Source organism: Daucus carota, chromosome 2 (assembly GCF_001625215.2).
Source record: "Daucus carota subsp. sativus chromosome 2, DH1 v3.0, whole genome shotgun sequence".
Taxonomy (NCBI): Eukaryota; Viridiplantae; Streptophyta; class Magnoliopsida; order Apiales; family Apiaceae; genus Daucus; species Daucus carota.
In genome coordinates, this window is record NC_030382.2 from 46726719 (window position 1) to 46738636 (window position 11918).

General features: G+C 31.6%; 1 protein-coding gene across 1 annotated transcript; it reads right to left on the reverse strand.

The window, feature by feature from the left end:
• Positions 1-410: 410 nt before the first annotated feature.
• On the reverse strand, positions 411-5378 carry LOC108209863 (protein NSP-INTERACTING KINASE 3). Its single transcript, XM_017381033.2, has 11 exons — positions 4705-5378; positions 4001-4130; positions 3784-3855; positions 3519-3662; positions 3344-3415; positions 3189-3248; positions 3013-3101; positions 2766-2915; positions 2159-2500; positions 1254-1645; positions 411-1042 (listed from the first exon to the last, which is right to left on the reverse strand). Exons 1-11 carry the CDS (start codon positions 4829-4831, stop codon positions 710-712), a joined length of 1911 nt encoding a protein of 636 aa, XP_017236522.1. The 5' UTR covers positions 4832-5378; the 3' UTR covers positions 411-709.
• Between the last annotated feature and the right edge of the window lie 6540 nt (positions 5379-11918).

Genomic DNA, 11918 nt, shown 5'->3' on the forward strand with positions numbered 1-11918 from the left:
AAATTTAGTTATAAAAGCAAGTGTAGTAAAGAAAAGTTGATGTTGTAGTTGTAGTTTATTTTATATTATAAAATCTTGTTATATTTGGTCAGTTTTGAATTGCAAAAAAATGGATGGAATATGTAAAAAATATAAAAAATAATAAGTTTTGAGATTGTAAAAAAAATGAAAAATATAAAAAAGTGGTTGAAAGCCATTCAATCGTGCTGGACAGCGAGGAGTAATTAATTCATTAGATTTCAGCCGTTTTAGCCCAGTGAAGTTCATTTACAAAGCTCGGAAGGGTGGGTTTGTCTCCGGCCGGATCGATTCTGGTAGGCTTGTTCAATCCCGCGCTTTAGATCTTATAACCAATACCAGATACTCCTTACAAACAAAAAAAAAAAAACAATACCAGATGCTAAAATAGATTCACGAGTCAAATCACATCATTGATGAACTAATTTCAATTCGTTTGCAAATTGCCATGCATAGACTCACAACGTATAAACTTTTAATAGAAGCTCTAATCTAATCAACTAGACCATATTCAACAGATAAGTACAATACATGTTTACACAAATTGCCTTTCTAGATCTCAAGTTTCTATTTCTACATCATTATACAACCACTGAGCAGCTAACACCAAATCACTATTTCTCATTTTGTAGTTTCACGTTCACCTATATGCATAACTGATCTGCAGAGCATTTCTAAGTAATAAGTTCTTTCATCGAGGACCAGAAAGTTCCATTGCTTCAACCACAAGCGAAGACTCTTCTATAAAATCTGAATATCTCTCAGGATTTTCGTAGATTTTAGGAGTTTCAGAATTCCGGTACCTTGGCGTTTCATCTCTCTGTGAGGCCTCCCACTTCTCTGCTAGACCATCCCCTTCCAGCATGCGTAATACTTCTGACATTTTTGGACGATTAGAAGGATTGAATTGTGTACACAAAAGGGCTACCTGCACAATTTCTTCCAACTCAATCTTGTCATAATTTTTCTTCAAATCCTTATCTATGATTAGTTCTAGCTTTCCTTCTTGACGGAGTTTCTTTACCTGCACATATACGAAGAGATCAAATGAACGTGCTACTCTACTTTTTTCATCTTCATTAGCCTAAATATGTAGTTTACTTGCATGTTAAAGAATCAATTGGTCAAGAGCCTACTGATTATATTGTATATATCATTTAGAGCCCAAGCCATCTTCATGTCAAAAATGTTTGTTTTATTGCAGAGGTTATATAAAATTAAGATAGATAACATACCCAATCAAGCATTACAACTTTTTGATTTGCTGCTCCACCAAAGTCCAAAGCCTTTTGACCCGTGATTAACTCAAGAAGTAAGATTCCAAAACCAAAAACATCAGTTTTGTCTGATGATTGACCTGTTGACAGATACTCCGGAGCAATGTGGCCAACAGTACCACGGACTGCTGTGGTCACGTGGGATTCTCGATGATCCAATAGCTTTGCCAACCCAAAATCACCTACAACTGCCTCAAAGTCTTCATCCAACAAAATGTTGGCTGCCTTTACATCACGATGAATAATTCTGGGGTCACAGTGCTCGTGTAGATAAAATAATCCACGTGCTGTACCTAAAGCTATCCGCTTTCGCCTTGACCAATCCAGGACTGGTGTACCACGGGCATGATCTGAAAAATGCAACTAAATGTCATATCATAATAACAAGGGGCATGAAATTACCTCTTACTTTCAAATCAAAATTTTTATTATGAGAAAGCACATTGCTGTTGGTGCTGCTTCGTGAAGCACAATTATATCAGATGAAAATAAGATCATGAAAATAACTTCTATCAAGACAGCTGAAATTGATAGCCAACAACTTTTCTAGTGGAATCATGTGAGTATGTTAGGATTATGAATTTATGATGAATAGTGGTTTAGTTGTTCTATGCCAAAGTTCGTAAATAACAAAGACTACCCTCGACAAAATTTAAGCTATCCGAGCATAATTGGGAGGCTAGAATATGACCTTCACCAATTTCTTACCAAGACGTCTTGCTATGTGTTATAGGTCGAATTGTGTACTACTGATATCTACGCGATAGGCACATTTTTAATGTAACTGCTGTTGCTAAGATCCCCAATACAATATTTGAGGACAGATTATACATACATCAACTTGCAGTAAATAAGGCACTAACCTCTTAATCTAGAGGCCACACTGCCATTTGCCATATATGGATAAACAAGAAGCCTTTCATTCTCTGTTGTGCAGAATCCCAAAAGGCGGAGAAGATTCCGATGTAGGGCCAAGCTTATGAGCTCTACTTCTGTCTGAAATTGCTTTTCACCCCCTAAAGTATTATACTCCTTTAACCTCTTGACAGCTATCATAGTCCCATCATTTAAGCAACCTTTATAAACAATACCAAATCCTCCACTCCCTAAGATATTCTTGGAGCTAAAATGGTTAGTTGCAGTTCGAAGTTCTTTGAACGCATAACTCCTCATATGTCCCAAGCATACATCGGGATCATATTGATCTGCCAGATAACAAATCCTTTCTCAGAATACATCAATGATTCAACGTCTATGAGGTATTATGTTAGTTCCTTCATTTCGTTGCATATGATAAATATTAGATTTTAACTGTCATAGTGAGCCATTTTTTGTGTTTGAGAAGTTCAACCAACTTTATTGCATAAGTAGATCTGAAATAGTCAGAAAATTTTCAAGCAGTCATCTTCATTCAGAATTTGACCAAAAATTTTCAACTCCGTAAAAGTACCACACAGATTAGAGACTTACCATTAACATCAAAGAAGATCTGTTGATTGTGCCTGTATCGCCACCATACCAGGGACCCAATGATTATTATGATTAGAAAAGTGGAACCAATACTTGTACCCAGGGCAATAGCTATGTGCCTGTGGTCCTTTTTTCCAGATTCAGTTTTATCTGAGGGGCAAATAGACTTCTAACCATGAGTGAAGAAAAACTAACATATGACCAAAAACAAAGAAGGATAGAATCATATGATGTGGCAGTTACTTACCATCTGGTTGAAGGGACACAGGCTCTGGATAGATAACAGAACAGTTGATAATGGAATTTTCGGCACAGAGTAAAGGATTGCCATTAATCCTGAAATTTAAAGCATAAAAAAAACTTTAGCATCTAAAGATTACATAGGCTAATACAGGGGTTAATACTTTTTGAGTGAAACCTCACTTGAAAGTTCTGGCTGATAGTTTTGGTAAAGAACCGCTGAAATTGTTAAAAGACAGATCCCTGCAAAAATTGCAAATGCAATGAGCAATAAGTGTAGTGTTGGATTAAACATTTAGCACATTCACCGAGTTGAACAAACAGACTAATGGACTTACACCAGAGTGAGACCACCAACTCTTGACAGAGATTCAGGTATGGTTCCCCCAAGACTATTGTTGTTTAGTCGCCTGGCTTGCTCAAAGGAAAATCACCGTAAAATGAGTAACTGCTTTTATTGCCTTTCTTTTAAACTTCACTATTGTCAATCTAACAGAAAGTTTTGCAACTCACAAATAATTCAGGTTCCCAAGGTCACCAAATGAACTAGGGATTTCACCGTGAAGCTTGTTGGAGGAGAGATCGAGTGTCTGCAACTTCTCCAATTTTCCCACAGAAGCAGGAATAGAGCCAGAAATGGCATTATTCTGCATTAATCTATATAGCATTTAAATCAGAAATTGGAAGGTGTAAACAATATTTTCATGCTAGTTCAACAATGTACACCAAGTTAAGGACAATGAGCTAAATCAAGAATAAGTTTCTTGTTGTAACTTACAGCGACTGCAAGTTAGTGAGGTTACCAATCCCTGATGATAAGGTTCCCGACAGACTCTTGCTAGGTAGACCTCTAAAAAAAAGAATAAAAAAAATAAGCATATATGCAAGATAATTAACATATCAATCACCACCATTTCTCAGAATTTCAAGCCAAGTTCATTTGAAAGAAACAGATCTAAAAAATTAACTGACATCAAAGGGGGCAAGTAACTCACAGAGCAGAAACTGAGCCATCAGAGCAGGTGACCATCCTCCAACTACAAGGATCTACCGATGTCATGTCCCAATTATCCAGAACATTGTGAGGATCATTAATATCACTTTTAATGGCCATCAATGCAACAACTGCAACAATATGAATATTGATGCTAAGCATGAGTTTTCAGCATAATATGAATTGCGATGCTTTTGAGCAAAGGAAAACTATTGCAATCAAGAACTACACAGATGCAGTTGTATTCACTAAACAAAGTACTATCAATGTTTTCAGTATACATGTGAATGCCAAATATCATGCATAACCCAAAACCTCTGCCAGTCACCGAAATATCAGGAGTGACACAAAGAGAGAAACTCTGAAATCATAGACGTTGAACCCTAATTCATTAGTATAAACTCGTGAGGTCACCAAAGCCTAAATCAACAGTTATTGTTAAAAAAAAAATATGTAATCCAATCAAGCCCTTCTACTACTTGTTAAGGTTTTAGGAAAGCTAGTAACATAACATGGGATTACAGCTCCAAGCTCGCGTGGAACATATCTATATCATCCAATTAAGTTCTTATGTTAACAAATATGCACAAACACAAGCATGAACATCTTATTGTTAGTGAACATCATCCTATAGCTAAACAGGTCTTACTTGGTCAGTATTCAAATTACAAGGGAAGAATCAGAAACTCGAAAATCAAAACAAACCTTCATAGTTAACTCCAGAAGGAGAAAGAGTAGCAGAAGAGCCTTGCAACAAGATCAAAACCAGTAATCCCACTCCACAGAGAAAAACAAACAAATTTTCCATCTTTTCTCCACAACTTCTAAGCATAATTACATGACCATCAAAAGCTTATATGAAAGCCAAAAAACAAGAAAGAGGAGCCAGTGGCACGTGAATAAACCATCATTCCACCACCTTTATATTCTCATACCAAAACAAACATCCAACAGGACAAACAAAAAGTAAGTCCAGGAATCAGCATCCATTAAAGCAAGCCCTCCACTTCTATATATAGAACTATCCCCTTTTAACTTTAATACATGTCTTTTAGTTTTATCTATACAAAACACAAAAAGCCCATGATGAAACTAGAATAAAAAGCCCTGATGACGAGCAGCATTTCATGAAACTTTATTCACACCATTTGCATTGGATATGGATAAAGATAAGAACAATAAACAAACAAAAAGAAATTATTAAATATTTTAATAAAACTGAAATTCTGGGGACCTTGAGATCTGGGTATAGGAATGTTGCTCAAGTTTTATATACAGTAATTAATATTTCTGTTTGATACTAACGATACTCACAACATTTAGCTGAATTTTTTTTCTAGTTATTGAAGTTTAGCTCTCCCTGTGTTCTTGCTCATATATTCTGTTATGAATTATTAAATGAACAACTTTTATCTTTTTTGTATTTTATCAGGGAAGAAACAAACACAAAGAGGCCAAAACAGAAAAAGGCAAAAAGCTTGATGGTCATAGACACGACACTGTAAAATGACAGTTCAAATTATTGGTTTTTTAAAACTCAAGTGGCAAAATATTCGTTTTCGATGTTTAGACACAACGAGTATGAGTGAAGAAGGGCAGTGTGAGTCTGTGAGAGCAGCCCAGCAGGAAGCAAAAGCAAAAGTTGAAAATTATTGCAGCCTTCTTGTCATCTCAAAAACGTATCGCCTTGTATTTTTTATGCTATCTATATTTCTTTTATTTATTATTTTGTTTTTTTTATGTGGAATTGTCGTCGTTTTTGTACAATTGTTTTTACTCTGGATTTTTATATATTGTGTTTGATTTCATAAATAATTTTCGAGTGAATCAAATTATATGTTTTGATCGGTTTTAAAGTCATGTTCACCGATTTTGGACCACTTATTTTATTATAAAATCATGAGTTTGTTATATCTACATATTTCGTTTATTAGACTTGAAATTAATTCGAAAATTATTTTTTAGAATAAAACATAAATAATAGAAAAATAAATTTTATTAAGTTTAAATAAGAGTACATCCCATGCATAAAATAAAAGTACAAAAAATGCATAAAAATTACAATATAAATAATGAATAAAAAAACAGTACAATTAAATATAAATATTGATTTAATCGAACAAATTATTTCTGTTTCTTCCGAGGTAATCAAAATATTGTCCGTAGCTATTCATATATTTTTTGATCTTTGACATTCATAATTAAGTTAATCTGTTTTAAATAATTTATTAAATATAATATAAGTAATTAACAATGACTAAACATTAAAATTTAAGATTATATAGTATGACATAAAAATTATGTAATTTAATATATAAAACCAAAAATTTGGATAAGTCAATATACTTATATAAAGGAGAAGCGAGGGGCGTGTAGGTGACGCCTCTCACATCGCTCCGTTCTATTTTTCTAATTTTCAGGAATTTTTGGATGAAAAATATCAAAAATAAAAACTACCTTTTTTATTGCAGATTAATTGATATGATATATATCTTGGCATAAATTAATCTGATTCTGTTTCAGATTATTTATGAAATATAGTAGCTTGCAAGTTTTTTAGTCTGATTCTGTTTCAAATTATTTAATTATGGAAAAAATTAGCACACAAGTCTCTCTGTCAGATTATTTATGGAATATAGCAGCTTCCAAGTTTTTCTATTTTTCTAATTTTCTGGAATTTTTGGATGAAAAATATCAAAAATAAAAACTACCTTTTTTTGTTGCAGATTAATTGATATGGTATATATCTTGGCATAAATTAATCTGATTCTGTTTCTGATTATTTATGGAATATAATAGCTTGCAAGCTTTTTAGTCTGATTCTGTTTCAGATTATTTAATTATGGAAAAGATTAGCACACAAGTCTCTCTGTCAGATTATTTATGGAATATAGTAGCTTCCAAATTTTTTAATCTGATCCTATTTCAGATTATTTAATTATGGAAAAGATTAGCATACAAGTCTCTCTGCACCTATAAATACCACTATAGGTAGTAGGATTTTGGATCATCTAAACACAACCTACTCTCTCTCAATACCACAACCTTACTCGCTAGTGGTGTCGTTCTTATGCAACGACATCGTAACCCGTTTTATCCTGGAAAGCCCGTTTTATCCTGGAAAGCTATCGTTCTACACATACGATGAGGGGACGAATACGCGTTATAACAATTTTTCTTTGCCCATTTATCTTTTCCATCTAATACAATAATGAGTTACATGATGTTTTGAACGGCGATAGAGATGATTTATTGACAAGAGTAAGAGTTTTTCGGATGTGGGATTAGACTGCTATTTCATGAATTTAAATTCATGTTTTTGCGGACAACCAATGTAAAGAAATTGGAGGAAAGAGTCACTAATATACACCTGGATAGATTAGAATTCATACGTCCCGACATGATTAATGATCGTATAACTAGAACATAATGTTTATTCCTTTTAAAACTGAGGATGGTTTCGGATTTGCATCTCAATATCTTTTTGACTTTTACGCACTTATGTTCTTGCAAGCTTACTGTATATTTTATCGGTTAATCAATGTATATGACTAGATGTCATCAATCAGTTCTGTTAAAAAGTCGTATGCTTTTTATATGTGAGGCATGGTGTATATGTCTAGGAAGTAGTATTTGGAAATTAATGACAATGTCAGTGAAAAACATGCTTACTTTAAAAAAAAAACACAACTAAAATTAAGATTCGTCATGCCGAGTTCGGATCCTCTGTCCTCTTCCCGTGTCTCCTTATATGTCCCTCTTCGTTATTGGTCAGTTTTTTACGACCACGTTAGACTTTTTATAGTTGTAGGCCGAGTCTGTTTCTTCTTAATTTGCAAACTGCATATGCTAAGAAATTACTCAAGAAAACTGTAAGTTCTTTCTCTAATAAATATAAGGGTGAATTTCCTTCATATATTAATATATTTGCTTTATAGAAAAAATTTATTATATAGAATTTAATTTTAGCAGATTAAAAATTATATAAGAAAACATTTCAATATTATATATTAATTTAGTCATAAATAAAGTATTTTTTGCTTTTAAGTTTAATAATATTAAATATTTGTTTTCAAAAAAATAATTAATTATTTAATATTAGAAAATATAAAAATAGAAAAAAATTATATAATATTATATTTATATCATATAAAAAATTAGTTGATTATGTACTGTATAAAAGAAATATAGTAATAAAAATCTACGTTATATGAATTTGAAAAGGTTTAAATGTTGAGAAACAAACGGACAATGAATAAAAAGAAGTTTTTGTGCAAAGTAGAGAACTGACCAATAAAAAAGAGGGTACATATAAGAAGACACTGGGGACAGAGGATCCCGACTCCGTCATGCCTTAAATCATTAATTATATGTAAAAATTTATTTTCATTTTTTCACTCATGAATCATAATCCAATTTTGAAATTTTATATATTAATACTGGTATTGCATCGAGATGTATATAATATAAAATATATTTTATTCCAAAAATATCAATTTGAATCATTAATATAATTTTTATAAACTGCCAAACAATTATATTATCTTACAAATACTAATTTTAAATTATTAATATAATCTTTATAGGTCGCCGCAACGCGCGGCTTCTCAACTAGTATACTTATATAAAGGAGAAGGGAGGGGCGTGTAGGTGGCGCCTCTCACATCGCTCCGTTCTATTTTTCTAATTTTCTGGATTTTTTGGATGAAAAATATCAAAAATTAGAACTACCTTCTTTACTTTCGGGTATATTAGAAGCAAGTTTCGGAATCTGATTTTGTTTCAAATTATTTATGGAATATAGTAGCTTGAAAGTTTTAATCTGATTTTGTTTCAGATTATTTAATTATGGGATTGACAAATTATTTATGGAATATAGTAACTTGAAAGTTTTAGAAAGTTTTAATCTGATTTTGTTTCAGATTATTTAATTATGGGAAAGACAGATTATTTATGGAATATAGTAACTTGAAAGTTTTAATCTGATTTTGTTTCAGATTATTTAATTATGGGAAATAGTAGCACACAAGTCTTTCTGCACTTATACATACCCCTATAGATTATAGGGTTTTGGATCATCTAAACACAACCTCCTCTCTCTCAATACCACAAACCTACCTCTCTCTGGTGATAGTTATCTTGCTTGATTTTTAAAGGAGAAGTGAGAGGCGTGTAGATGGCGTCTCTCACATCGCTCCGTTCTGTTTTTCTAATTTTCTGGAATTTTGGGATGAAAAATATCAAAAATTAGAACTACCTTTTTTAGTTTCGGGTATATTAGAAGCAAATTTCAGAATCTGATTTTGTTTCAAATTATTTATGGAATATAGTAGCTTGAAAGTTTTAATCTGATTTTGTTTCAGATTATTTAATTATGAGAAAGAGTAGCACACAAGTCTCTCAGCACCTATAAATACCTCTATGGATTGCAGGGTTTGGATCATCTAAACACAACCACCTCTCTCTCAATACCACAACCCAACTTCTCTCTGGTGATAATTCTCTTGCTCGATTTTTACTAGACTACGTTATTCGATCGCTTATAAATAAATCAAATATTGATATAAATTGGTTGAGTACTTTTTCTAATCCTATTATTCAACAAGTTAAATTCCAATCAGATTATTCCGCCGCGATTATTTTGTAACGATTGTCTTCAACCCTCCTTCTATAATCGTTCCATGACCTAACAAACAACAAACATGTCCGATACAAAATAAATATTATAAAAGAATAACCAACAAACATATATCACTAAAATATAATTTATTGACATTTTCATTCATCAATATCATGTTAAGACTATATTCTTCTCCCGTAATTGGATTTGTCGACTCCCAAATTCGTCAAACTCTTACTCTTATCAGTCAATCATCTCCACCGCCATGGAAAGCATCTAGCATAGCGTGACTCATTCTTCTATTAGATGGGGAAGATAAATAGGCACAAAAAAATTATTTTTGTTAAATTTTATGATGTCTGAACTCAATTTATAGAGGTTGATTTGAGAAAATACCGGCTTATCAAAAATATTTCTTATTTTTATATACATTTTTCGAAAATATGGTCATAGTCTTTGATTTCGGTATCAAAATAATTGAAAAAAAATTCTAATTTTTGATTTGATATTTATTAAGGTAGGTGGTTTTTTTTTTTTGATATATTGAAAAATGTAGTTTTGAAACTTTTTTCTGATATATCCGAAACTACAAAAGGTAATTTATATTTATGATATTTTTAAAATAAAAACATAATTTGAGATTTTCCTCCGATAATTTTGATACTAAAAAAGGTAAGTAGATTTTATTTTTGATATTTTAAAAAAAGTAGTTCTAAAACTTGCTTTGAATATATCCGAAACTAAAAAAAGTAGTTTTTATTTTTGATATTTTTCATTCAAAAATTTCAAATTTTGATAATGGCAGTCTTGAAACTTGCTTTCAATATATCCGAAACTAAAAAAGGTAGTTTTTATTTTTTATATTTTTCATCCAAAAATTCTAGAAAATTAGAAAAATAGAACGGAGCTATGTGAGAGGCGCCACCTACAATCCCCTCGCTTCTCCTTTATATAAGTATATTAGGGTTGTTGCAAGCAAAGGTAGTTATAGACCGCTATATTGGAGTCGACAAATCCAAACACGGAAAAAGAATATAGTCTTGACATGATATTGATGGTTGATATCAATAAATTAACTATTAGTGTTGTATGTTTGTTGGTTATTCTTTTATACTATTTGTTATGTTAATCGGACATGTTTGTTGTTGTTAATTTTTATATGATTTACTTTGTATACAATAAAAAATTATACATGCATTATCTGTTTGCTCCGTTCAAGTAACTTTTATGTAAAGGTTATTTATACAGTATTAAAAAATAAATATTGTTACAAGCAAGGGTTGTTATAGACCGCCATCTCACAGATTTAAGTTAGATGTTTTTTGCGCACAATCAATCCAAAAAAATTGGAGGAAAATGACAATGTAAGAACATGATCACTTTTCAAAAAAAATATATTTAAGATTCGTCATGCTTTAAATTGTTAATTACGTGTATAAATTTATTTTCATTTTTCACTATGAATTATAGTCTAATTTTGCAATTTTATATATTAGTATTGGTATTACATCAAGATTTTTATAATATAAATTTATTTTATCCTACAAATATTAATTTTGAAACATTAATATATACTTTTTATAAACACCCACAAAATTATTTTATTCTACAAATATTAATATTGAATCATTAATGTAATTGTTATAGGCCGCCGCAACGCGCGATTTCTCAACTAGTTACTCTAAAATTTGGATCAAAAATTGGATAGACAATAAATCTAAATTTAAATTATTTGATCACAACTACACGAAATAACCCCACCACCATTACCCTTCACCTAAAGTTCGATATTTTATTTATTTCACACACACCTAAACTTGATTGAGTTTTAAAGAAAATGTCAAAAGTCTGTGAAAGTGAAAGGACATTGTTATATACCAAGTCCAGGGTTTGGTTGAGATTGTTATAATTAGGCTGCTTCTTGCGACTTTATAATGTTTTTCTCAATATACAAATGGGAAATTAGCATCGCCGATTATATCACATTGACACAACTCGGCCCCAATGGTTTAACAGCTTCGAAATTTATCACTATCATATTTCATCGCTGCCGCTAATTTATTTTCTTTTCCTTTTTAAGTTAAATTTCTAGATGTATATATGTAATCCCCTCCTTCTCCACAAAGTGCGGTCACACTCAGACGTACTCCCTCCTTTCCCCGGGGTTTATACATCCGAGAAGGGGCACATCACACATTTATAATACTCTTATACTCTTATGCATTATATAATTTTATAATTTGTTTTTAGAATTTATTAAAATACTAAAAAATTAAAAAACTGTGTTATAACATTAAAA

What these genes read in the sequence shown, in the direction of transcription:
- LOC108209863 (XM_017381033.2), bottom strand. Translation starts at nt 4,831, where the DNA reads ATGCTTAGAAGTTGTGGAGAAAAGATGGAAAATTTGTTTGTTTTTCTC. An exon ending in TTCTGGAGTTAACTATGAAG is followed by an intron (nt 4,131 to 4,704) that starts GTTTGTTTTGAT and finishes ATATTGTTGCAG; the next exon opens with TTGTTGCATTGATGGCCATT. An exon ending in GTTGGTGGTCTCACTCTGGT is followed by an intron (nt 3,249 to 3,343) that starts GTAAGTCCATTA and finishes CAATTTTTGCAG; the next exon opens with GGATCTGTCTTTTAACAATT.